Here is a 25,798-nt window from a genome sequence, read left to right on the forward strand (position 1 = left end):
ATTTGGTTTGGGAAGGGTCAATGAAATAATTAGAAGACATATCCAGCATATGTTGAAAGTGTAGGTCTAGGAATACGAAATGAGGACTAGAAACAAATTTCCTTTGTGTAAAAGTTTTAAGAGCCTCATATCTATTCCTTCAGCTGGGCTGTACAAAGAGTTGAAAGTATTTTTTTAATGAAACAGTGATACGGATTTTTCAACGGACAGTTAACTCTTAAATTGCTTTAAAGATACAAGAGATAACAGTTGTTTCTTTTCAGTTCCCAAAGGGATTTGCTAGTACTTCCTTCACCACAATGATACAGAAGTAAAAGCATAAACCAAAAATAAACAAATAAATACACATACACAAAAGTAGCTCTTCTGAAGTGTATAGTATCTATGAGAAGTAAAGAAATGAAATCGAATGAGTCAACTCCAGAACATTTTGGTAAGCAAAAATTTTCCAAATCTGAAAAAGGTTCTTTTTGCTAGTGTTAAAATATCCTACCGGTAGAAATATTTAATAGCAAAACCTATAAAACAAATGAGATCATTTATCATTCTACTTACTTAAGATAGAAATCAATGATTACATCATTAAGAAATTCTCCTTCTTCTAAGCACTCCAGATCTTCATTAGTTACTCCTAATCCCCCTTTAGTAGGTGGTGGAGGATATACAATCAACCTTAAAAAGTAAAATCAAGGTTAAAATATACTGGTCTTGAAAATTTTAGTAACAAAGAGATTTTTTATATAGAACAATAATAGAACAGTAGTATTCTATAACTATAATCTGTAAGGTAAAAAATGTTTGACAGGATACAGCAATTAAATTTTACTTCATTTTCAGAAGTTACTAATGATATTCTCATTAAATATCATTTTTTCCCTTCCAATCCTTCCCATGTGGGCTAATCAATAAACTATATCTCAAAATCAGTTACAATACATTGAGGATGTGTCTCTTCTGCATAACTGAACTTACAACAAGCTGATGCAATCAAAAACAATTCAAAATGTATTAAGGAGCTAAATGAGAAAACTAAAACCATAAAATTCTTAGAAGAAAATGCAGGGACAACGCTGTCGGACCTAGCTTTTAACCATGGATTATCCAATATAATAGAAAAGGGCAAACAGCAAAAGACAAAATAAATAAATGGGACCTCATAAAAATTAAAAACTTTTGTTAATCAAAAAACTACACCAAAAAGGTGAAAAGACAAGCTACCAAATGGGAGAATATCTTCAGAAACCATACATCCAGCAAGAATCTAGTAACCAAAATATATATAAAATTTTGACAACAACAAAAAGACAAATAACCCAATCATAAAATGGGCAAAGGACTTGGATAGACATTTCACCAAAGAGGCCATTCAAACACATGAAAAGATGCTCAACGTCACCGGTCATCAGAGAGATGCAAATCAAAACTACAATGAGATACCATTTCACTCCCACTAGGATGATTAAGATTAAAAAAAACAAAATTAAAAAAAAAAACAAAAAAACAAATGTTGGCAAGGATGTGGGGAAATTCACTGCTGGTAGAAATGCAAACCTGAATGAAATGATGCCTATTGTTTTCTTAATAAAGTTTTTTTAGCTGTCTCATGAGTAAATTTCTCAAAAAATTACTGTCAGAATGAAAGTAAAATCAAAACATTTCAAAAAGTGAACTACTAAAAAGCAGCAACATGGATGAAAATTTCTAAAGTGTCCACTAATTATAAACAGGATATGGCACAGTACATACTTCTGAACAGGTCCAGTGTGCCTGACTTCTCGCCATTCTTCATCTGGATTAGATGTAATAGAAAGTGAGTAGCAACCACTGCTTTGCTTCTGTAGGAAGGTGTAAGTAGGCTTGGCTGCATCTACACTTGAGGACTGACAGAAAATGGAAATGAAAAACGTCTCCTTATAGATACATAAATACAAACATATTAACTCTCAAAAGTACAAAGTCAAAACCTAGACTTGTAATAGAAAATGCTGGGACTAAAAGAAATCCACACTACTGAGTTGCATCTATACTTTCAGAATTTTTTATAAAATAAGATAACCAAGCTAAAATAATACTTTTAATCGGAAGATACTGTACACACAATGGTCAAAGTTTAATTTGAAGTATTATTTCCAGCTCCGGGCTCTGTAAGCTAAAAAAGAATTTGAAAACTCTGCAGTTCAAAATGAACAAAAGAGGTAATAATCCATTGCCGTCGAGTCGATTCCTACTAATAGCAACTCTGTAGGAGAACTGCCCCATGGGGTTTCCAAGAAGTGGCTGGGGGATTCGAACTGCTGACTTTTTGGTTAGCAGCCGAATGCTTAACCACTGCGCCACCAGGACTCCAAAGAGATAACAGTACATAAAAATAAAATTTTCATTTAAGAGAGACTGAGTGTTATAATAACATAAATTCATATTTTATTATTAAATGGAAAAGCAGGATATAAAGTTGTATATATAATACAATAACTATGCAAAATTTTTACAATATGCATAAAAGATAGTGGTTATGTCTTTATGCCTCATCCTCCACTAAAGTGACTTTCTATAGGCCAGCTGAATAAAAGATTAGCTCCAGATTATACCCTTAGATAAACAGAGATACATATACACATATATGTGCATATATATACACACATACATATGTATATCATATATATATACACTTATCCCTGGAAGTATCTGACACAGATATACAAGCTACACGTATGCTACCAACCTCCTATAAAAACAAACATTGTTGTCAAGAAGGGGAGAGCGTTGACATGTCGTAGGGTTGGTAACCAATGTCACAAAACAATACGTGTACTAATTGTTTAATGAGAAGCTAGTTTGTTCCATAAACCTTCATCTAAAGTACAATAAAAAAATAAAAAATAAACATTGTACTTTTTAACTTACTATTAAATGTTTCAGGTTAATTTTAGACTTACAGAAGAGTTGTAAAAAATAAACCTTCACCCAGCTTCCCCTAATGTTAACATCTTGTATGCCATAGTGCAATTATGAAAACTATTAACACTGGTATATTACTATTAACTATAGACTTTATTCTGATTTCACTAGTTTTCCACTAATATCCTTTCCCTGTTCTAGGATTCCATAATTCCTTGGCCATCGGTAACCTAGGACCATGGCCATGATACTTTTGAAGAGTACTGTTCAGTTACTTTGCAAATGAATTTGTCTGATTTTTCTCATGACTAAACTAAGGCTATGAATTACTAGGCAGAATACCACAGAAGAGACATACCCTTCCCAGTGCATAACATCAGGGGGTACATTATGCTGATGTGTCTTATTACTGGTGATGTTTACTTTGATCCCTTGATTAAGGTGGTGTCTGTGGGGTTTCTCCACTGTAAAATTATTACTTTTCCTTTTGTAATTAACGTTTTAGAGAAAATACTTCGAGACTATGCAAATACTCTTTTTCTTCTTAAATTTTCACCTGTTAATTTTGGCATCCACTGGTGGATCTTGCCTGCAACAATTATTACCGTGGTGTTCTAACAGTGATTTTCTATTTCCCTCGTTCCTTTTATATTTATTAATTGAAATTTTTCTCTAAGGAAGAGTTATTCCTTATCTTCCATTTATTATTCATTCATTCAGTTATCTACTTACATCAGTATAGACTCATGGATATTTATCTTATTCTTTGGTTATAATCTCATACTATCATTACTGATTTTGTTGATCAAACTGTTTCAGCTTTGTTTGGCTTTGGGGGCTCTTTCTGATCAGCTCCTGCACTCTTTCAACAAAATGGAGCACTCTGAAATCAGCCTAATTTTTAAATTTTTACCCAACACTCCTACAAACTACAGTAATCATATGCTAACCTGAGACACTGACTTCACCTTCATTTCTTCAACAGCAGCAGTAGGGAAAGAACAAGCTGAAGCACAGTAATAATGAATAAAAGAACTTTCTCTTGAAGAGAGGCTCTGAAACAAAGGAAATGCCTGAACCCAAGACAACGGGTAAGAAAGGTCTAATTTTCCATTGGTCGTACTTATTTCTGTCATAATATCTTTCAATTTCAATTCTTCTCTTTGTGAAATAGGATTGTGTAGCTCAAGGAAAATGAATTCACTGGATTTTGCTATAAAAGAAAAAAAAGAAACCAACTTTTATTCATAGTACTATTTTCCAAGGAAATTATAATTAAAATAATTATTACTAACAGTAAGGTTGCTATATAACCCAACAAAGTATTTTGTATGTTAGGTAATAACTCAGGCAAATTAAAATCACATAATAGGTCATTAATAGCCTAGAACCAAAACTCCCAAGTTTTAGATTTATGTAACACTGCATTAGAATGGAAACTCTACAATGGTATGGACTGCCGTATCTCCAGTGCCTGGCACTTAGTAGGTGCTCAGTAAACATTTGTTAAGGAATATATGAATGAATGAATGAGTGAAAATTAAGCAATAATTTTTCTAGCCTTCTCCATATATCAAATTTATCAATTAAGAAAGTATCCAATCAAACACCTCCTTCAAAATCATTTTCTTTCACCAATCATTTCAACAATGGTCTCAAAAACCATTCTCTCCTTCTACCCTAATAATGATCATAAATGGCTTTGTATGTTTCCCCATACTATTTAATCATGAATTTTTCCAATTAACTTACATAATTAGGACAGGGAAATAACTAAATTTAAAGGTATAAAATTTAGTTCACCAATTAACATCTTTAATATTCAAGGGAGTAAGGGGAAGAAGGTAGAGAGATCAAAGAGGTAAAAACAAACCTTACTAACATGATTTATCCAATTCTAAACCAGGTCCTTTAGGAGTCTGAAACTAAAAAAAGTTGGGAAATATCTCAAGATGCATATAAACACGTGTTACGGGAGCACACACAAAGGTATGCAACCCAGTCTTAGAGGAATGATGTGTAAGTAAACTGAGCCTTTTTTTTAAAAGAAACTATAGGAAATGTTGAAGGTAAAGACTTCTATATTTTATTTAACTTTGCCACTGATTACCTCTGCCACAGTTCATTATGAAACAAGAGCAAGAAAACTTATACTAAAGATAGCAAAAGATGGCAACCAACTAAAAGATAAGGTATTCCTTTTACTTTTGAAGATAATTTCCCTTGGCTGAATAAAATTATCAGGAGAAATTAATGTGAAAAAATACAATAATTTATTTTACGTAATATTAAGGAATAAAATTATTTTTAATTCAATGAAATAATTACATCCTATTAATTTATTTTAAAAGAAAACTATAGATTTCTCAGGTTATCCTGAAATTCAGAAATCATTTTATACTCACATTGCTGGCTTAATACAGAATTTTCTAATTGGATCTGAATCTCTTGAAGATAATTTGAAGAAACCCAGAGGAAAAGGATAGTACGACTCCTTTTACTGTGGTCATCATCTTTACTTTTCCATAACCCAAACCTCTTTAAATGCGTAGTATCCACTAGCAATGAAACTTCATTGAGGGACACTGAAACAAATAAAAGATAACAACTTATGACAATTGACAATTCTTTAATACACTATATTGTTCACAAAGGATTACAGCAAAGTGTTTTATAAATATATTTCCAGTCCACTTCACTAAACTTAGCTGAAGTACTCCAAGCAATATTAGAATAAACAAACATCAATTACAATTATGAAGGCCTAAATACTTATTAAATTATAATTAAATTTGGGAATTTAGCCTTTTATAGTATATGATTTCGGTTGTATCCAGAAAAGGACAATTTGAGATTAAATTAATTCAGTAGCATTAAAATCTTGTCCAGAGAGGCTTCTCACTATGAGCTCTGATATCACTAGCAAAAAGGGATGTGGGGAGACTATAGATTATCAATGCAGACAACTAATTACAGTGTAACTTAGAAAACAATATATTCCTACCTTGGTCAATACTATAAACCAAGACTCCAAACATTATCAGATTTCTGCCTATCTTTCTAATAAATGACTTCCCTTCTCCCAAAATATCTGCATTCCATTACATACACTAGCCACTGTCAAAAGACTCAAGAATAAGATAAGGTTCTGAATGGTCTAAGATGCAACTTCTTCTACAATTCTTCCAGATTTTACTTCTCAAAATGTCCCGGTAATCACTCTGACTTATCAGTTTTTCTCCTTCATAATGAGCTAGCAGAATCACCTCTGAGGACTTTTTTTTTTTTTAAAAGCTGGAAAGACACATAGACACTGGTATAAAGAAGTCCTGAGGTCATCTGGTTCTTAAGAAAGCAGCTGAACCAAGAATACAATGAATACAAATATCAGTTAACAAATCCCTTAGTATTCCTCCCCCCATTCTCTCCTGGCACCTTGCTATTCAAAGTGTAGTCCTCATATCAGTGACAATGGCATCATCTCAGAGCTTGTAGACATGCAGAACCTCAGGCCCCACCTTAGATCTACTGAATCAGAATCTTTAATATAACAAGATCCTTAAATGATTCACGTGAACTAAAATTAAAGTCAGAAGAACATTTTACAATGGGCATTCAAATATCTGATTTACCAGTCATCTTTAATGTTCCCAAGCCAGCCATTCTATTCTTTACACTTTAACTCCCCATTCTGAAAATTGTCATTGAAACTGGCAGCAAAGACTAATAACATTTCTTCCTCATGCAGCTCACAGCCCCACAGACAGTCAATACTGTATCTGTGAGATTACACGATTATTACTAAGCCAATTGTTCCAGACTTTTAATATGGAAGCTAATTTTTCTTTAAGAAGACTACTTTAAAAAGCTTTCTTTAGAAAGATTAGTCCAAAGGACTAATGGACCACAACTACCACAACCTCCACCGGACTGAGCCCAGATGGCGCCCAGTTACCACTACTGACTGCTCTGGCAGGGATCACAATAGAGGGTCCCGGACAGAACAGGAGAAAAATATACAACAAAATTCAAATTAAAAAAAAAAAAAAAAAAGACCAGGCTTGCTGGTCTGACAGACTGGAGAAACCCCAAAAGCATGGCTCCCGGACACCCTTTTAACTAAGTACTGAAGTCACTCCTGAGGTTCCCCTTCAGCCAAATATTAGACAGGTATATAGAGCCAACAATAACACACGTGAGGGACGTGCTTCATAGTTCGATCATGTATACGAGGCTAATGGGCACACCAACCCGAAAGCAAAGACGAGAAGGCAGGAAGGGACAGGAAAACTTGACAAATGGAAATGGAGAACCCGAGGTCAGAAGGGGAGAGTGTTGACACATCACAGAGCTGGCAACCAATGTCACAAAACAATTTGTGTATTAACTGCTTAATGAGAAACTAATTTGCTCTGTAAACTTTCACCTAACTCACAATTTAAAAAATGGAAAAATAAAACTAAAAGTTTCCCTTAAAAAAGGAGATTTAACACCATCATGAAGAGAATTTACCTCATTACCAAATTTTTCCTCAATATGTGGCTTTTCTGTACACAGCTATGGCAGACTTAAAAGTGGAAATTGCATACCCACTTTTCATTCCATCTTCTTCCTTAGTAACAAAACCCTAAATTTATTCAGAACAGCAATATACCAAGCTTTAAAATAAGAAAACTTACTTCCTAGCTTCTTTTGCAAATAAGTGTGTGGCCACATGACTAAATTCTAGATAATAAAATGAAAGTAGAAGAGGTTAGGTGGCATGGACTTACAGGAAATCACTTCAAAAGGGTGAGAGATAGGTGGCATGTGCCCTTTTTACTATCTACCCTATTTCCTGCTTTCTGCCTGGAACATTAACATGATGAAGGGAGCATGAGACAAACTTGAGGGTGAAAGCCCTGTATCAGGGATGACACACCAAAATAACAGAAGAGCCTGGGCCTGATAGCCAATAAGACATCATATTAGCCCTATTCAGCCTACCTCTGGAGTTCTTCTATGAGGGAAAAATAAACTATTTTCTTTAAGTCATTATTACTAACAGCCAAATACAATTAATACCTAATATAAATATGCAAAAATCATTTTTTCTTAGCTGCTATAGAAAAAAATATATTTAGACTCCTAGGTTCCCATCTACAAAACCCTTTTATATGCATGTCTTGTTTTTAAAAGATTTTTTCACATGGAAACTTATCATAGACAGGATTTGGGGAAGAAGACTAATATCTTCCTGTTGACCTCTATTATAAAATTATAGATCCACTGCCATTGAAAAGAGTATTTTCCCATGATTTTTAATTGAAATTGTCTTTTAAAAATTATATGGAATCACAGGGGGAAGACGCCATGTAAAGATGCATCTACAAGCCAAGGAATGCCAAGGATTGATGGGCACCACCAAAAGTCAGGAGAGTGGAATGAAACCGTTTCTCTCTCAGAGCCCTCAACACAGCCAATACCCTGATTAGAACTTACAGCCTCCAGAACTGTGAGACAATAAATTTCTGCTTTTTTAAAGCTAAAAAAACAAGAAAAATTCTTAGCAGATCAAAAATTGTAAAATAAGTAATATTTGAAACTAAAAACAAATATTAACTATGAAAACTTCAAATACGGAGGAAAACAAGGTGAGGCTTGTATCACAAGAATTTGAGGGTAGTTCACTCTGTTAACCCAGGCCTTTAATTATAAAATCGCACTATCTTTTATGAAACTATTATTTCCTTTTAAAATCACAGGCCTTTATTTATTTCTTCTAAATGGCTAATGTTATGGTATTTCTTAACAATTTATTAAAATTCCTAATTAGGGCTATCAATATATTTATTCTGAGCCTTATATATTCTTACTATATATGGTGGTTTCCTAATTGTTAGACTCATTATCATAACGTATAGTTTTAGATTTCTATACACGGGTTATCTATGAGTCCAATTAAAGTCACTTTGATGACATCTTCAGTCTTAGAACAGAAGCTTCCTGGTCCCTAGTTCATATCTGAAATGCTAATTGTGCACATTTTTTCTTTCTTGTTCTTTTCACAATACATTCTCTAAAGAGACTATCCTCTATTGCTTACTACTTGTTTTCGTAGCATCATTATTTATTCTGAAAGGATTTTAGTAGGGAAGAGAGGCAAGAAAAAATGGTCTGAGTTGCAGGTACATTTTCCAGTCTACCTATCCAGATAAGAGATGACATAAAAATTTCTCTTAGCTTCTATGCAAAAACATTTTACACTTCTTTCCTTATAATTTTCACCCATTTTTATATACCAAAAATATTCTTGCTTTCTACCTCAACTTTATTTCTGTTAATCCCAAGAAATCACTGAGTTCCCTTAGTATTATTTAACTTGAAGTCATTAAAACAATACTATTTTCAGTATTTTAAAACAACTCCTTTTAAAGCTGTTTAAAAAAAAAAAAAAGCTAAGTTAACCTCAAGCATGTCATTAAACTGCCTTAGTTTTATTTAAATTCCATACAGAAAAAAATTATAGAAAACTGGTTGCAAAACCACTTCAAAATTTTTGCCGACAATTTATTTTACTCAAAATCAGTGAAAAGAGGTCATAAGACAATGATAGCTTACCTTGAAATGGAATCTTAACATACTTTGTCGTGAACTTAAAGGAAAAATATAAAAGCAAAAAATTAGTTACTACTCAAAATTTGTTACTATACAAAATGTTTTTTAATCTTTTTCAAACCACAAGTACATATTCAAATTCTATACTAAAAGTGCTCAAGCCCTGTTGTCAATAAACTTTTATCAATAAAAGAAAATGTTTTACTGTAAAGACAGTGCTATGGAAGTTTAAGAATTCTGCACAAGAAATTTAATTTTCAATATGTTCACTCATAAAAACCAGTAACACTTTTTTTTTCAACATTTACTGAAGATTTAAAGAACTAGTAAGATAAAGTCAGATTACAGCCCAGAAGAAACTGCCAAGAGACATCAAGCACTGACTTTGGTAAATATACTATAAAACAGGGTTTCATTCTTGGCTTTGCAGACTCAGAAGCTGACAGCTCGGCAAAAGTGATCTTTTGCTTTGGAATGAACTCACAATAACCAAGATTACAAGAGATGCTGAACAAAATGCCAGTGTACATCTACATGTTCTACATTATTTACAGTGAGAAACTAAAACTCTCAAAAAAGGCTTAATTTGTGTCCCACCCAGCACAAACATTCTGTTTCTGTAGAAAAATTATCTGGTGAGTCCAACTACAATCAAAAGGTTGCTTTTACAACATGAAAGCAGAACTAGAAGAATCAGTTGTTTAATGTCAAGTGGCTACAAAAGTCCAATGCATCCAACTCCATAACAGTGATGCACTTGTGAAAATGGTAACATAAAGTATGTCCAGAAGCCAGAACACCCTTTCCTCTGGATAACTATTAGATAAGCACTGACACCTCTTCCATCCCTAGCATTCATCTTCTTTGTTCCATATTATGAGTTCCCTTCCGACTAAGGATACAGCAAGGTTCTTACTCTTTCTACTCTCTTTAAGCGCTGCTTTACGTGTTGCTTTTATAATAAGGAACTAGCTGAATCTTTTACATCTACTACCTAAAACAGGCTTGTGCTTTGAAGTTTATTTTTCCATTAATGGCAAATAAATCTGTGCCTATTTATTTAGTTCTTTGGTTAAGTCTCTCTTTTGATCAACACATTTATGAAATTGTTGACCATATCAAAAAGTACAGTCTGAAAACACAAAATCAAACAGAAAATGGCTCTGCTACCTATTATACCACCACAGTAGTCAAAACAGCCTGGTACTGGTACAACAACAGATACACAGACCAATGGAACAGAGTTGAGAATCCAGATATAAGCTCATCCACCTATGAGCAGCTAATATTTGACAAAGGCCCAAAGTCCGTTAACTGGGGCAAAGATAGTCTCTTTAACAAATGGTGCTGACATAACTGGACACCAATCTGTAAAAAATTGAAAGAAGACCCATACCTTACACCATGCACAAAAACTAACTCGAAATAGATCAAATACTTAAATATAAAATCGAAAACAATAAAGATCATGGAAGAAAAAATAGGGATAACGCTAGGAGCCCTAATGCATGGCATAAACATAATACGAACTATAAGTAACAATGCACGAGTACCAGGAGAGAGAAAAATGGGAGCTCCTAAAAATCAAACACTTATGCCCATCAAAAGATTTCACCAAAAGAGGAAAAAGACAACCTACAGACTGGGAAAAAATTTTTGGCTACGACAAATCTGATCAGCGTCTAATCTCTGAAATCTACAAGATACTGCAAAACCTCAACCAAAAAAAGACAACCCAATGAAAAAATGGGCAAAGGATATGAACAGGCACTTCACCAAAGAAGATATTCAGGCGGCTAACAGACACATGAAGAAATGCTCATGATCATTAGCCAATAGAGAAATGCAAATCAAAACTACAATGAGATATCATCTCACCCCAACAAGGCTAGCACTAATTCAAAAAAAACAAAATAATAAATGCTGGAGAGGTTGTGGAGAGACTGAAACACTTATACACTGTTGGTGGGAATGTAAAATGGTACAACCACTTTGGAAATTGATTTGGCGCTTCCTTAAAAAGGTAGAAATAGAAGTACCATACGATCCAGCTATCCCGCTCCTTGGAATATATCCTAGAGAAATAAGAGCCATCACACGAATAGATATATGCACACTCATGTTCACTGCAGCACTGTTCACAATAACAAAAAGATGGAAACAACCTAGGTGCCCATCAACAGACGAATGGATAAACAAATTATAGTATAGCCACACTATGGAATACTACGCAACGATAAAGAACAACGATGAACCCATGAAACATAACATGGAGGAAGCTGGAACTCATTATGCTGAGTGAATTTAGTCAGTCGCTATGGTATAGCCACACTATGGAATACTACGCAACGATAAAGAACAACGATGAAGCCGTGAAACATAACATGGGGGAAGCTGGAACTCATTATGCTGAGTGAATTTAGTCAGTCACAGAAGGACAAATACTGTATAAGACCACTATTATAAGAACTCAAGAAAAGCGTTAAACACAGAAGAAAACATTCTTTGATGGTTACGGGGATGGGGAGGGAGGGTAAGGGTTATTTACTAACTAGATAGTAGATAGGAATTATCTTAGGCGAAGGGAAGGACAGGACACGCTACAGGGGAAGTCAGTACAACTGGACTAAAACAAAGCTAAGGAGTTTCCTGAATACAATCAAATACTTTGAGAGACAGAGTAGCAGGGATAGTGCTCTGGGGACCATGCTTTCAGGGGACATCGAGGTCAACTAGCATAACAAAGCTTATTAAGAAAATGTTCTGCATCCTACTTTGGTGAGTGGCCTCTGGGGTCTTAAAAGCTTGCAAGTGGCCATCTAAGATGCATCAATTGGTCCCAACCACCTGGAGTAAAGGAGAATGAAGAACACCAAAGTATTAGCCCAAGAGACAGAAAGGGCCACGCAAACCAGAGACTTCATCAGCCTGAGACCAGAAGAACTAGATGGTGCCCACTCTGACAGGAACACAACAGAGAGTCTCTGATGGAGTAGCAGAAAGATGGGGTGCAGAACTCAAATTCTAGTAAGGAGACCAGACTTAATGGTCTGAGACTGAAGGTACCCCAGAAAGCAATGAATGGCCCCTGGATTCCCTATCAGCCCAGAACTAAAACAATTTCCAAAGCCAACTCTTCAGACAGGGATTGGACTAGGCTGTGGGACATAAAGTGATACTCATGAGGAGTGTGCCTCTTAGTCAAGTAGATATAAGAGACCAAAGGGGCAGCTTCTGTCCAGAGGTGAGATGGGAAGGCAGAGAGGGCTAGGAGCTGGTTGAATGGACATGGGGAATCAGGCAGAAAGGAGGAGTGTGCTGTCGCAGAATGGGGTGAGCAATTAGGGTCACATAACAATGTATGTATAAAATTTTGTATGGGAGACTAACTTGAAATGTAAACTTCATTTAAACTACAACAATAAAAATAAAAAAAGAAAACGGCTCTGCTATATAGGTACCTAAATTAACTGCCAACAGAATTCTACATTAAGCAGCAAAGAATGTTCAGTGAAATCATAGGTTTATTTGACTTCATTTATTTTACCAATTTATTTCATACTGTAGTTTCAGAAATAAAAAACCCATATTGCATTAGTGTAAGGTCAGGCACTAAAGCAAAATTTGAGGCATAGGGAGTATTAATTAAAATCATGAGCTTGGGGTTCAAATCCTGCCTCTACTGTCTCTAACACACAAATAGTAAGCACGTAACCTTAGGTAACTTACTGAATCTCTCTCAGCTTTAGTTTCCACATCTATAATAGCAGGGTAGTTATAAGTTTTAAAAGAGATGATGTATTTAAAGTGCTTAGAACCATGTCTGTTCAAGAATCAAGGGGAGTTATTATCATTAGACACTAGCATCTGATTAACAATTTTTAGTTATCTAGCTCAATTTAGTCAAATAAACCTTATGATTCAGTCATTTTCAAATAACTGCCATATATATTTAGTTTATATTTTCCCTTGCCAAATTCTTTCTAATCTATTTCACTGGTTCTTTAGTCTCATCAGAGCCCTGGTGGCACACTGGTTGAGAGCTCGATTACTAAGCAAAAGATCAGTAGCTTGAATCCTGGGAAACCCTATGGCGCAGTTCTACTGTGTACTATAGGGTTGCTATGAGTCAGAATCGACTCAACAGCAACGGGTTTGGTTCTGTTTTATCTCATAAAATATGTCTCAGCAAATGTAAATAACTAGTTCTAGAAAATAAATATAAAAAGTTTTGCTTTTGAGATTTTATACAGCCATTACTACAACATATAGTCATAATGCCAAACAAGACAAAATTATGAAGTAGAAATAGTACCTCATCATGTCCCTAGCCTCAACTTTCTATACTCCTCTAGCTCTCCATCCTCAAGTCCTCTTGTGTATTCAAACCTTGCTGCTTGGTGAGGGTTTGATATTCATTTACACCTTTGTAGGATGAATAAGCCAACATATTATCTCTCTCAAGGGTAAAACCCTATTCCCAGTAAAAATTTAACCGCCAGTTAAAGTGAAAAAAACATTTTTGTGGCAGTTAAGGAGCCCTGGTAGCACAGTGGTTAAAGAACTCGCTAATTAACCAAAAGGTCAGTAATTTAAACCTACCAGCCACTCCTCAAGAGAAACATGGGGCAGAAAGCTTCTGTAAAGATTTACAGCCTTGGAAGTCCTATGGGGCAGTTCTACTCTGTCCTATAGGGTTGCTATGTGTCAGAATCGACTCGACAGCACTGGGTTTGGCGTTTTTTGAGATAAACTCAGTTCTCTGAAATCATAACACACTTGCTTAAACTTAAGAATAATACTGATTGTAAGAGCTATTTTATACCTTCTTACAGTCGTCATTGTAGTTCTCTGAATATATTATATACTTAATAAACATTTTCCCTACTATCAACAAAGTTTAAAAAAAGAAAACATTCACATCTAATGCAGTACTCTCTGCACTAAAAAAAAAAATTTAAACTTAAATGTCCAACTATAGGAATATGGCTCTAATTCATGTAGCAGTTCCCCCCGTAGATATTTTCTAGTTCAGCTAAACTGTAACTATCATAAGCATGAGAACAGTATCTCCAGTATCTGCAACAATGTTTAACACATAGTAGGTGTCATGGATTGAACTGTGTCCACCAAAAATATCCATCAACTTGGCTGGGTCATGATTCCCAGTATTGCAACTGTGTACCATTTTGGAATCTGATGTGATTTTCTTATGTGTTGTAAATTCAATCACTATGATGTAATAAGATGGGTTAGCAGCAGTTACACTGATGAGGTATACAAGACTGGATAGTGTCTTAAGCCAATCTCTTTTGAGATATAAAAGAGAGAAGCAAGCAGAGACACATGGGAACCTTATACCACCAAGAAAGCAGTGCCAGGAGCAGAGCACATCCTTTGGACCTAAGGTTCCTGTGCTGAGATACCCCCAGACCAAGGGAAGACTGATGCATAACAAGGACCTTTCTCCAGAGCCAACAGAGAGAGAGAGCCTTCTCCTGGAGCTGATGCCCTGATTTTGGACTTGTAGCCTACTGGCTGTGAGAGAATAAACTTCTCTTGGTTAAAGCCATCCACTTGTGGTATTTCTCTTATAACAGCACTAGATGACTAAGGTGGCAGGCACTTAGTAAATGTTTAGAGAATGACCAAGCTTAATTCTCTAATATATTTACCTATCAAAAAGAAGTCCTTTAATTTCTAAGTTAAAGAGCATCATGAACTGTGTCTGAAAAAATACCTATATAGCTTTTTTGTTTGTTTTGTCCAACATCTTAGCAAGGCTGCAGTTGTAGTAGCTGCTCTCCAAGCTTCAAGATGCCACCCAAGGACGACAAGCAGAAAGACATCAGAAAATCAGCCAGGAAAGACAAAAACCCCATAAACAAATGTGCAGGCAAGGCCAAAAAGAAGTGATCCGAAGGCAAAGTTTGGGACAAGCTCAATAACCTGGTCTTGTTTGACAACGCCACATATGACAAACTCTGTAAGGAAGCTCCCAACTATAAGCTTATAACTCCAGCTGCTGTCTCTCAGAGACTGAAGACTGGAGGTTTCCTGGCCAGGGCAGCCCTTCAGGAGCTGCTTAGTAAATGGACTTATCAAGCTGGTTTCAAAACATAGAGTTCAAGTAATTTACACCAGAAACCTCAAGGGTGGAGATGCCCAAGCCAGTGAAGAAGCAAGAACAGGTGCAACCAACTGTGTATTTTGAAAACTAAAACTTTATTAAATCAAAAAAAAGAGAGAGAGAGAGAGGTTTTTGAAATAAATTCTTTAAAACTTTCACCTCTTTTCCTTTTTCATATTACTCAATATAATTTTTTAGCTTTTAAAAGTGCTTATGCTCTCTCCATTCTAACATAAGTTTTAATTTTTGCAGTATTCCTCTCAGTCTTCATTCACATGCATATATTTTACATGCATGTTATTAACTTTGATTTATTAAAACACTTTCTTATAAATACCTAAAAAAGTTTTTTTATTTTAATTATAAGAAATGATCCAAAAATAATGACACAATAAATTTTAAGGGCTACTTTGTGACAATTACTGAATATTTGCAGTCCCCTATTATTTCTAATAGAAAAATGTTGAGACAATGTAAATGTCAAACAGGGAATTTGTTAAGGACAATCCAAATATCCCAGAATAAATACATGAATTAATAAAATGATGGTAAGCTTCAAAACAGTAGGTAGGATATAATATCCTTTTTGTCTGAAATACATGTATATATGTATGTATGGTTTATGTGTGAGTGTATACATATATATATTTATATACATATACACACAAGAATATGGAATGATATACACCATAGAATTAGCAGCATTTGTCTCTAGAAAAGCAAGATTATGGGTGTTCTTTATATTGTTCCTTTATTCATTTGTAGCTTTTGGTTTGGTTTTGGCTTTTGCGCATAACAAGCTCATCTGACTGTGTAATACCATAATTTATCAATTAATTTTAAAAATCCTTATGTTTAATATTTATGTTGGATTTTCCCCCTTGGCTAATCACTTATTATAATATATTTAGGCTATCCAACTTTTTGTCATTATAAAGAACTCAACAGAAATAACCAGCTAACACTGAATTTAAAATAAAAAAGCAAAATGGGGAAAGAATTCTAAAAATGGAATTCTGAAATTTCTTAAAGAAAAAGAATTGTAAAATTGTCCCTGGGCATGCCAAGACCCTTAATATTTGAAGATCAGTGACCAGAGAATACTAATATTAAACAACCTGTTCTTAAGCTTTCAATCAACCCAATTTTTACTCTATCACAAGCTACCATTATTTGTACCTCCCAGAATTTGCCAGGATTTGGACATAATGCTTACTCTATTGAGATTAGGCCCTCATCTACATGGACATCAAGTAAACATCTACTTTATGTCTTAAAACTCATGCTATCTTCTTTGTGAAGTGTTCCCTGACTCCTCTGGAAAGATATGGGTACCCATTACCATATGCATCCTTCTTGTACACATTTCTATTGTATATTTACCATACTGTAAAGTAAATATAAGGAGCCTGGTGGCACACGGGGCCCTGGTGGTGGAGTGGTTAAGCGTTTCACTGTTAACCAAAAGGTCGGCAGTTCGAATGTACCAGCTGCTCCTTGGAAACCCTATGGGGCAGTTCTACTGTGTCCTATAGGGTCACTATGAGTCGGAATCGACTCAGTGGCAATGGGTTTGGTTTGGTTTTGGTTTTGGTGGCACAATGGTTAAGCTCTTGGCTGTGAACCAAAAGTTTGGTAGTCAAACTCATGCCAGAGACAGATCTGGCAATTTGTTCACATAAAGATTACAGCCTGGAAAATCCTGTGTGGCAGTTCTACTCTGTCACATGAGGTCACTATGAGTCAGAACCGACCTGACAGCACCTAACATCAACAACTTAAGTACATGTCTATCTCTTCAGTTAGAATATAAATTCCTTGAAAGCAAAGATTATGTCTTTCCATTTTTGTAACTCATGCTTTATCCTTAATACAGTAAAATATTAATAAAACTTCTAGAAAATAACCTAAGTATAAATTGGAGATTATTTATGTGTTTTGCCATCATATGTCACTGTCAATGCAATTCAACAAGCATTCATAACTGCTTCCTTAGGTTTCAGCCATGTAGTGAAGGTATACAGTGAATAAGCATGATTTCATTATAAGAACCTCAAAGTCTAATGGAGAGGTTTAGGAAGAATATAAGTAATTATAAAACAGAATAGAATACGTCTTATAACAGATATAGAATTGAAGTGCTATAAGTAAAAAAAGTGCTACAAGTACACAGAAAAAGGAGAAGTTAATTTTGACTGGAAAAGAGGGATCAGAAAAGGCTTCCTGGAAGAGGTAGTATTATTTCAGATAAGCCTTTAAAAGATGAATTTTAACAGGCAGAAATGGTGAGAAAATATAGAGAGCTGAGTAATAAATTTTTATTCTGGCTTCAGGATATAGTATGTGATGGAGAATACTGGGAAAAAAAAGGTTGAAAAATAGATTAGGATCAGTTCCTATAAGGCCTTAAATGACAAATTTACAAGTATGGAGAACTCTGTGGCACAAACAGTTTAGTGCTCGACTACTAGCCAAAAGGTTGGCAGTTCGAATCCACCCAGAAGTGCCTCAGAAGACAGGCCTGGCGATCTGTTTCCAAAAGGTCACAGCCTTGATAACCCTATGGAGTTCTACTCCGCACACACAGGCTCACCATGAGTCAGAATTGACTTGATGGCAACTAACAGCAACAGTTTACAATAATTTAAACCAGCAAAATGAAGATTTCTTTTCCTTTGTACTCTCAATTGCACACTGAATAAAAATTTACTTTACCACCAAGTAATTTTTAAAGCCAAAAGAAATATCAATACTACATTTTTTTTTTCATAGATGAGCTCCATTAGATTAGTCAGAAATTAGAGACATGATTTTGGGGAATGATACATTTCAAAGTAGGTATAATGACTTTCAACACAGCTCAAGTGACCCACATAAAATTAATCTCAATCCTATTAGCTGTTTTACTTAAAAAAACAAACAAAAAAAACCCTGCAAATCTAAATCAAAGACTTAAAAAAGAAAATATACTTACTGTAACAGAACCTTTAGATGCTCCTTTTATTTTTCCAATATAAACAGAAGTAAACATAAAATCCAGTTGTAGATCCATCTCTTTACCAGGCATAATACAGGAAATGTTTTCCATGACAGGACGTAATTCAGATGCAGCCTAGCAAGGAATAAATGATAAAATGCATATAACCCTAAGTATTATATAAATACTGAAAATGATTTCAAAGCAAAATTGTTCTTTAAATTACTACTAACGAATCTGTAAAGGATTTTATACTGTTACTTGTGAAGATACAGTTATCTAGATTTTTTTTAAAAAATATATGATTCACCTTGAGAAAACTGCTCTAAATAGTCAAATCCAAAAATTAATTCCACAGGCCTAAGCTCCAGAAGTATATCTTCCTCTGTATCAAAGCCATAATTTCAAATGTAATATTCTCTAATAGGTTTTACTCATTTTTAACTCAACAGAAAGAAATTTAAATTTACACAAGTGTTTTAGAAAATATATTATCTTTTTTAATCTCCACAACTACTCTATGAGGTAGTTTTTTTCCATTTCATAAATAAAGTTAATAAATGTCTGGATTGGATAAATGGCTTGCCAAAGGTCATGCAGTTAGTAAAACCAAAACTAAGACTCAAACCCAGGTTTTCTGTCTCTTGGTCAAGTGCTATTTCAACCACATAAAATTGCTTCCATAATCCAAGATGACTGCTTGCTATTGCACTTTTATAGTGAACAATGAAGGGATATAAGTACCTAAAAACCTTCTGTTCTATTACATGTATATGCTTTACGATATGTTCTATATCCAAAGATAGCCAACCAGAAGCAGCTCACAGTTGCCTACAACTTCAAAAGCCATACCACTTCCACTCAAACAGATTATCAGCCGCAGCTGTTTCCCACAATCTCTTCTGAATTTTACACTGCTTTCAGATGACTTCTTTCAACTCCTCATTTGCGTAGCCTTTGCACATTATCCCTCTTTAATTCTAACATCACAAATGATCAAATAAATTACCACTAAAGCAATTATTATGCATATGTACTCACTCTCCTTCTACCTCTAACAAATATAATCAAACTTCATTTGAAACATATACGATACTTATTTTTCATCCAGCTCACAATGCTAATTACCGTCTTGAAAGAATTTATCATTCTCATTTTTTACTGCTTGCTATACTGTTCTTTTTATTCCCTAACTAAAAAGGGAGAATCAAATCCACTACAATGGCTACAATCAGTCAGACAAATCAAACTGAATTCTTTTTTAGTGATGAGATGAAAAGACAGAATTTCTTACTGGGCCTCACGTGTTGTAAAGACTGTCTCCTAAAAATAACCAACCTATATTTCTCTAACTTCATGTAAAATTGGTCGCAAGGGAGGGTAGGGAAATGTGGTATTCTGCCTTTTAGATCTTGCAGGTCTCCACAGTATTTGCTCCTTGGTTGTGATCCTACCCTGTCAATTCTACAAGAGATGTTATTTTCTTGTAAATTTGATCATTTTATACTGCATGATCAGCTTATGAAGGAGCCCTGGTAGAGCAGTGGTTAAACGCTCAGCTGCTAATTGAAAGGTCAGTGGCTCTAACCCACCAGTTGCTCCACGGGAGAAAGATGTGGCACTCTGCTTCCGTAAAAATTTCGGTCTTGGAAACCCTATGGGGCAGTTCTACTCTGTCCTATAGGGTGGCTATGAGTCAGAGTCGACTCAGTGGCAATGTGTACAGGTATCATCTATGTGCTGCCAAGGCAACTACAATTCATCTAGAAGTTTGCACTCATAATAAACAATGATACTGTTTTAATTATAAACATAACCAAGCCATCAAGTGAAATCCCTGGGTGGTGCAAACTGTTAATGCTTAACGTAGCTGGCTGCTATCCGAAAGGTTGCAGGTTTGAGTCCACCCAGAGGCACCTTGAAGAAAGATCTGGCAATTTATTCTCAAAAAAAAATCAGCTATTGAAAACCCTACGGAGCACAGTTCTATTCTGACACACATAGGGTTGACGTGAGTTGGGGTGGACTCGACAGCAACTGGAATAAGCCATCAAGCAGGCTATTAGCCCAATCTGGCAAGAATAGTTATGTTTTAGAAAAATTCAGAACACAGCTGCTGAGGTGATCTCTATGTGGAGTATCAAATGCAAAAGAAACATCCATGAAATGATAAACAGACTATCACATTGTCTTCAAAGATCTGACCAAACTCTTCATTGTACTTTAGAGAATAACAGCTTCTAAGATTATTCAAAAACACACTAACATAAATTTATAACAATTATGCACTGGTGATCACTAATAATAATTTCTTTAAAAAATGATATAATCAGAGGCTGACAGTAGAAAAGAATACTGACAATAAACAACTTGAACCTTACTTTAGAGCACTGTATCAAAGACAAAATCGGCAAACATTAAATCAAAAGACACTTCCATTTATTATTTTCTATAAGGAAGAGACAAAGAACTTACCAAACTTGATAGGTTTCTCAAACAGTTCTAAATACTTTCGTATGGTATTTTGTTTAATACTCAAAATAATCTTGTGAGGTAGGTGTTATCATTTAACATATGAGGAAACTCAAGCTTAAAAAAGTGACTTGCCTAAACAGCAGAGTCAGGATTTGAACACAGGTCTACGTATCTCCAGAAGCTATGTTCTTTCTTCTATTATCATGCTTAATGGTATATGAGGAAAAGGAATAATTCCAAGTAGTCACGGTACTGCAAGACCATACAGATAAATACTGGCAAATTGTATTTTATTCTAAAAAATGTTTTGATCAGATAGTTAAATGTTAAACGGGAATCATTAAAAAAAGGAAAAATATTCAAGTCATAACACTTGGAATGAAGTCATATAAATAACCACAAAAAATAGTATAATCCTTTCACTTCAAAAATAAAGATAATTACATACTTCCCTCACACTAACATGAAACTTGTCTCAAAAGTCAAACTGAGAAAATTTATAGTTTTTATTACAATATTCTGCTTGATAGTACAAGTAACTGTGTATTTCACTGTTAATCTGTGAGAAGGCAGAAATAAATTACCTGTACAGATTCACATGTAATCAAAGGTAGTTCTGACAATGCTGATTCAGAAGTCCTCTCATTTTCATTAATGATCTCATGGTCTTGCTTAGGTTGTAATTTAAGAATTTCTGGACTTTTATGTTCAACAGGTCCTTCTTCATCACTGGAAACAACAACTAAAAAGGAGAAATGTATTTTTTAAATGTGTCACAATAATCAAATATCAAAAACAGAACTCCCTAATTAATTCACTGTATCTTTTATAATCCCATTAAATTTAATAATAAAAAGAGTAACAATCTTTAGAAACTGGCTCATCATTTATTATCTGATTTATACTAGTTATATTCCAGTTTCCCAATCAGTGCTATTATTTAGCAGTTACCTGCAACCTTAGCTTCTGGAGGATGAAGGTCTTTAAAAATGGGTAAAGCCAGGAGACTTTAGGAAAAAGTTCTAATCTAACAATGTATTGTGATTATCACTGTAAACTGCATTTTAAATCGTGTTACATTAGTTGCTTCCAAGGAAGGGAAATGGATGGCTAGGAGAAGATGTGTGAGATTATTCACTGAATATCCTTAAGAATCTTTTAAACTTTCTGTACTATGTGACTGTATTAACTACTCAAAAAATTAATTAGATCAAAATTAATAATAATAATTAAATAGCATTTAAACTCTCGGTATTTTAGCTTCATCAACCAAAACGACAATGGTCCTGTTAAAAACTGCTACAGAATTCCTTTTAAGACTACTAATGAGACTGATTACAGTGTACTAATCTTAAAAAAAAAATTACCTTCTCTTCCAAGTACTCCATTTGTTTATCTAAATCATATTACAAGATTCATGAAGGAAGCCCTAAAACCCCACGATCTTTTTCCTAAAATTAATATATTCCACAGTGATGTCATAAGCAGCTTACTACTTAGCAAAATCTGTTCATGAGGAGAAAAAAATGACCAAGTAGAGAAAATTGTCTTTATAATCCTCCTATTACTTACTTGGTTCAGCTGAGATCAACGAATGGTTCCCTTCACTGTGTCCACTTAGAAGAGGCTTTTCGATTGTATTCAACTCATTCTCACCCTTTTCAACCAGGGGTGAATTCCCCACAGTATTACTGGAAGCAGGGCTCTCAAATGTTCCAGTGGTTGCACAGTCAGAGGCACTTTTGGGGGCAGCACTCAAAGCCAACTCCTGACTACTGAGCGAAGATGGTTTAGTAAAATCATTTTCTACAGGTTCAGGTGAAATTTCTTCAAGCAGTTTTGGGTCCTGATGATAGTTTTCACTTGACTTTTCAAACTCAGTGGATACTGTTGAGTCATTTTCTTGTTCTTTCTGAACATAAATAAGTATATAGAAAATAACAGTATTTTTTAAATGTGGCTTCATTAAAACAATTTTTAAGCTTTAAACTCATAAAAATGACATAAAATTTAAAATATGTCATTTCTATAACTACATAAATAGCAAACTATACAACTATACTACATTATGTTTACACTGTCTCCCAAATATAAAAATGTAGGGTTTGGTCTATTGAATCTGATGCCTAAATATTTTTATAAAGGGTGGGGTAAGGGGAATGCCTATCTTTAGAAGTGGTTCAGAGAAGAAACTCCCAAGATCTAAGTCAACTTTACAATGAGAGGATTTTTTTTACATTTTCATTTTGCAAAAGTAACAAGGCCATGTGACCAAATACCTTAGTAACAGAAACAAAAAATTTAAAACTTAAGAGGATAACAATACTAAAAACTATGAAAATCAACCATTTCCTTCAACATCTCTTAAGTTTGTAATTATGACCCAAAGGCACTTTGAGGTCCTGAACTGTCTTGTGAATCAAAGGATTAAAGCTGTATTCTTACTAGTTGTATTGTTAATTATATAATGAATCTTTGAAAATGGGTAATGTACATATTCTTTATTTACAAAAAAATCCCCTAAACTCCAGATAAACAGAAGCTTAAAGAATCTGGCAAGTAAATTACTCCGGATAAAAGGTATGTGATACTAAAAGCAGAAAGCCCATTGTCATAGGGCAACGTGTGTACTAACTGTTAAATGAGAAACTATTTTGTTCTGTAAGCCTTCATCTAAAGTGAGAACAGCAGCACAACTGGAAGAGCGTAGTCGATGTCACTGAACTGTGGATGTAGAAATTTTTGAAATGGTGTATCTCTGGCTATGTATATTTTCACCAAAAAAAAAAGGTCAAGAGTTAGAGGGTTGACATGTTGTGGGGTTGTTAACCAATGTCATAAAACAATATGTGTACTACTGTTTCATGAGAAACTATTTGTTCTGTAAGCCTTCCCCTGAATTAAAAAAAAAAAAAAAAAGCAGCTAGAAAAACATTATTTGGCCATAGTCAACTCATTTTTATCACAGCATAAATTATGTCCTATGACATCTAAATATCTCTACTTACTGTCTGTTCTGTTGACTTCTCCAGAGAACAAGCAGAATTATGAGAATCAGATAAATTACTTCTAAGCCTTTTCTTTATCTTCCTGGAAATTAGAGTGGGTTCCATTTCTGAATCAGAATATGTATCATCCTTGTTTCTGCTCCCCTCTTCAAGATGATCACAACCTCTACTTCCACTATTAAAGTCTTAAAAAACAAAAGACGCATAAATATGGCCAAAAAGTAGCAAAAGAATCCCTTTTAGAGGAGTTTGAAGAAACATCATCAAAATTGCTATATTACGTCCAAAGCTCATTAAAACATAGTCCACTGTTAAATTCTCACACTGAAACAGGATATAAAGAGTATTCTTTTGTAACCAAAGCAAAGCATGTATTTATTCCTTTTGCTATAACTGCATTTGATTGCAATATTTTTAAAAAGTCTTAATAAAATTTGGAAAATTCATGTTTTAAGAAAGTGTTGTTCGATAATTCATTGGGATTTTATAAATTAGTTCTGTCTTTTTAAAATGTAAATTGTGTGTGTGTATATATGTATATATACATATATATATTTATATTTCTTTATCTTAGTGGGACAAGTCTATGGGTGACACAAACAATTAAGCACTCCACTACTAACTGAAAGGTTGGAAGTCCAAATCCACCCAGAGGTGCCTTGGAAGAAAGGCCTGGCGATCTATTTATGAAAGATCACAGTCACTGAAAACCCTATGGAGTACAGTTCTACTCTGATACACAGGAGGTCACCATGAGTTGGAACTGACCTCATATCTGTTTTTTTTGGATCTTAGTGGAAAGGGACTATATACTGAAAAAGTAGAGTGTTGATCAATGCTCTTTAGAAAGCAGCCAAAATATCTTTCCCCAGCAGTTGACTGTAATATGTGATCATTCACAAGGTTATCAATTTGCTTCACAGTTTGTTTCTTCTTTTTTTTAATAATCAAGGCCCTGTCCTTTAAAGCCTCCAATAAGCAATCCTACAGAGAAGGAAACGCTCCCTTCTTTTAAGTCAACAAAGCATCATTTTAAAAAACATGTCAATTATTATTAAGAATGCTTAGTATATCAGTTATCAAATATAGGCTCTGTCCAAAATTACCTTTCAAACCGGTCTAAGTAACTTGTTATCCTGAATTATTTTGCCTTCTGAATCCATACCATATAAACACCACCTCAAAGTTTATACACAGCAAGTCACAAAGCAGTTTCCTTGAAATCATAACTTATAACTGATCTGACTGGCTAGAATGACTTCTCCCTCCATTGACCAAAAGTTCTTCAACCCCAAAAGTCTTCTCTTCAAACTATTCTGGCACTTACTATAGCTTCAGAGACTCCTAATAACTAGCATTTATGATAATATATCTTTGTCACTGCTCAAAAAGGCAGGCAATGGGACAGGAGTGAGGGCAAGAAGTTCGAGGCAGTCAAAAGCCTTTAATTGCCAAAGAAAATATTCTTTACTCCCTCCCCCAAGAAAATAAACTTCCCACAAATCATCAACACCATTAGTTGAAAAGCACATTAAATTTTATTTGTAAAATTGTAAATGTAAAGGAAGTCAAATACAATTGCTAAACATAAATACTGTACCAAATTACAATCTCTAACCATAAATACTATAGCAAAAAGATGGATGAACTGAAAGGGGACTGAGAAAAACTCTATTATACAGGAGTTTTCCCTCAAACAATTTACTATTTGCA

At 34.5% G+C, this 25,798-nt stretch overlaps 1 protein-coding gene across 5 annotated transcripts in view; it reads right to left on the reverse strand.

The window, feature by feature from the left end:
• SENP7 (SUMO specific peptidase 7) overlaps positions 1–25,798 on the reverse strand; it is a 203,958-nt gene that overhangs the window by 25,597 nt on the left and 152,563 nt on the right. For all 5 annotated transcript variants that reach the window (XM_012556033.2, XM_023732870.1, XM_023732868.1 and 2 more), the window contains 9 exons: positions 24,086–24,270; positions 22,650–22,989; positions 21,662–21,819; positions 18,600–18,737; positions 9,499–9,532; positions 5,304–5,483; positions 3,849–4,111; positions 1,747–1,880; positions 556–672 (listed from right to left, as the gene is read on the reverse strand). In XM_012556033.2, coding sequence (XP_012411487.2) covers positions 556–672; positions 1,747–1,880; positions 3,849–4,111; positions 5,304–5,483; positions 9,499–9,532; positions 18,600–18,737; positions 21,662–21,819; positions 22,650–22,989; positions 24,086–24,270 — 1,549 coding nt within the window. The remainder of the gene's footprint in view (positions 1–555; positions 673–1,746; positions 1,881–3,848; positions 4,112–5,303; positions 5,484–9,498; positions 9,533–18,599; positions 18,738–21,661; positions 21,820–22,649; positions 22,990–24,085; positions 24,271–25,798) is intronic.

The sequence above is a fragment of the Trichechus manatus genome, unplaced genomic scaffold, assembly GCF_000243295.1.
Source record: "Trichechus manatus latirostris isolate Lorelei unplaced genomic scaffold, TriManLat1.0 scaffold00055, whole genome shotgun sequence".
NCBI lineage: Eukaryota > Metazoa > Chordata > Mammalia > Sirenia > Trichechidae > Trichechus > Trichechus manatus.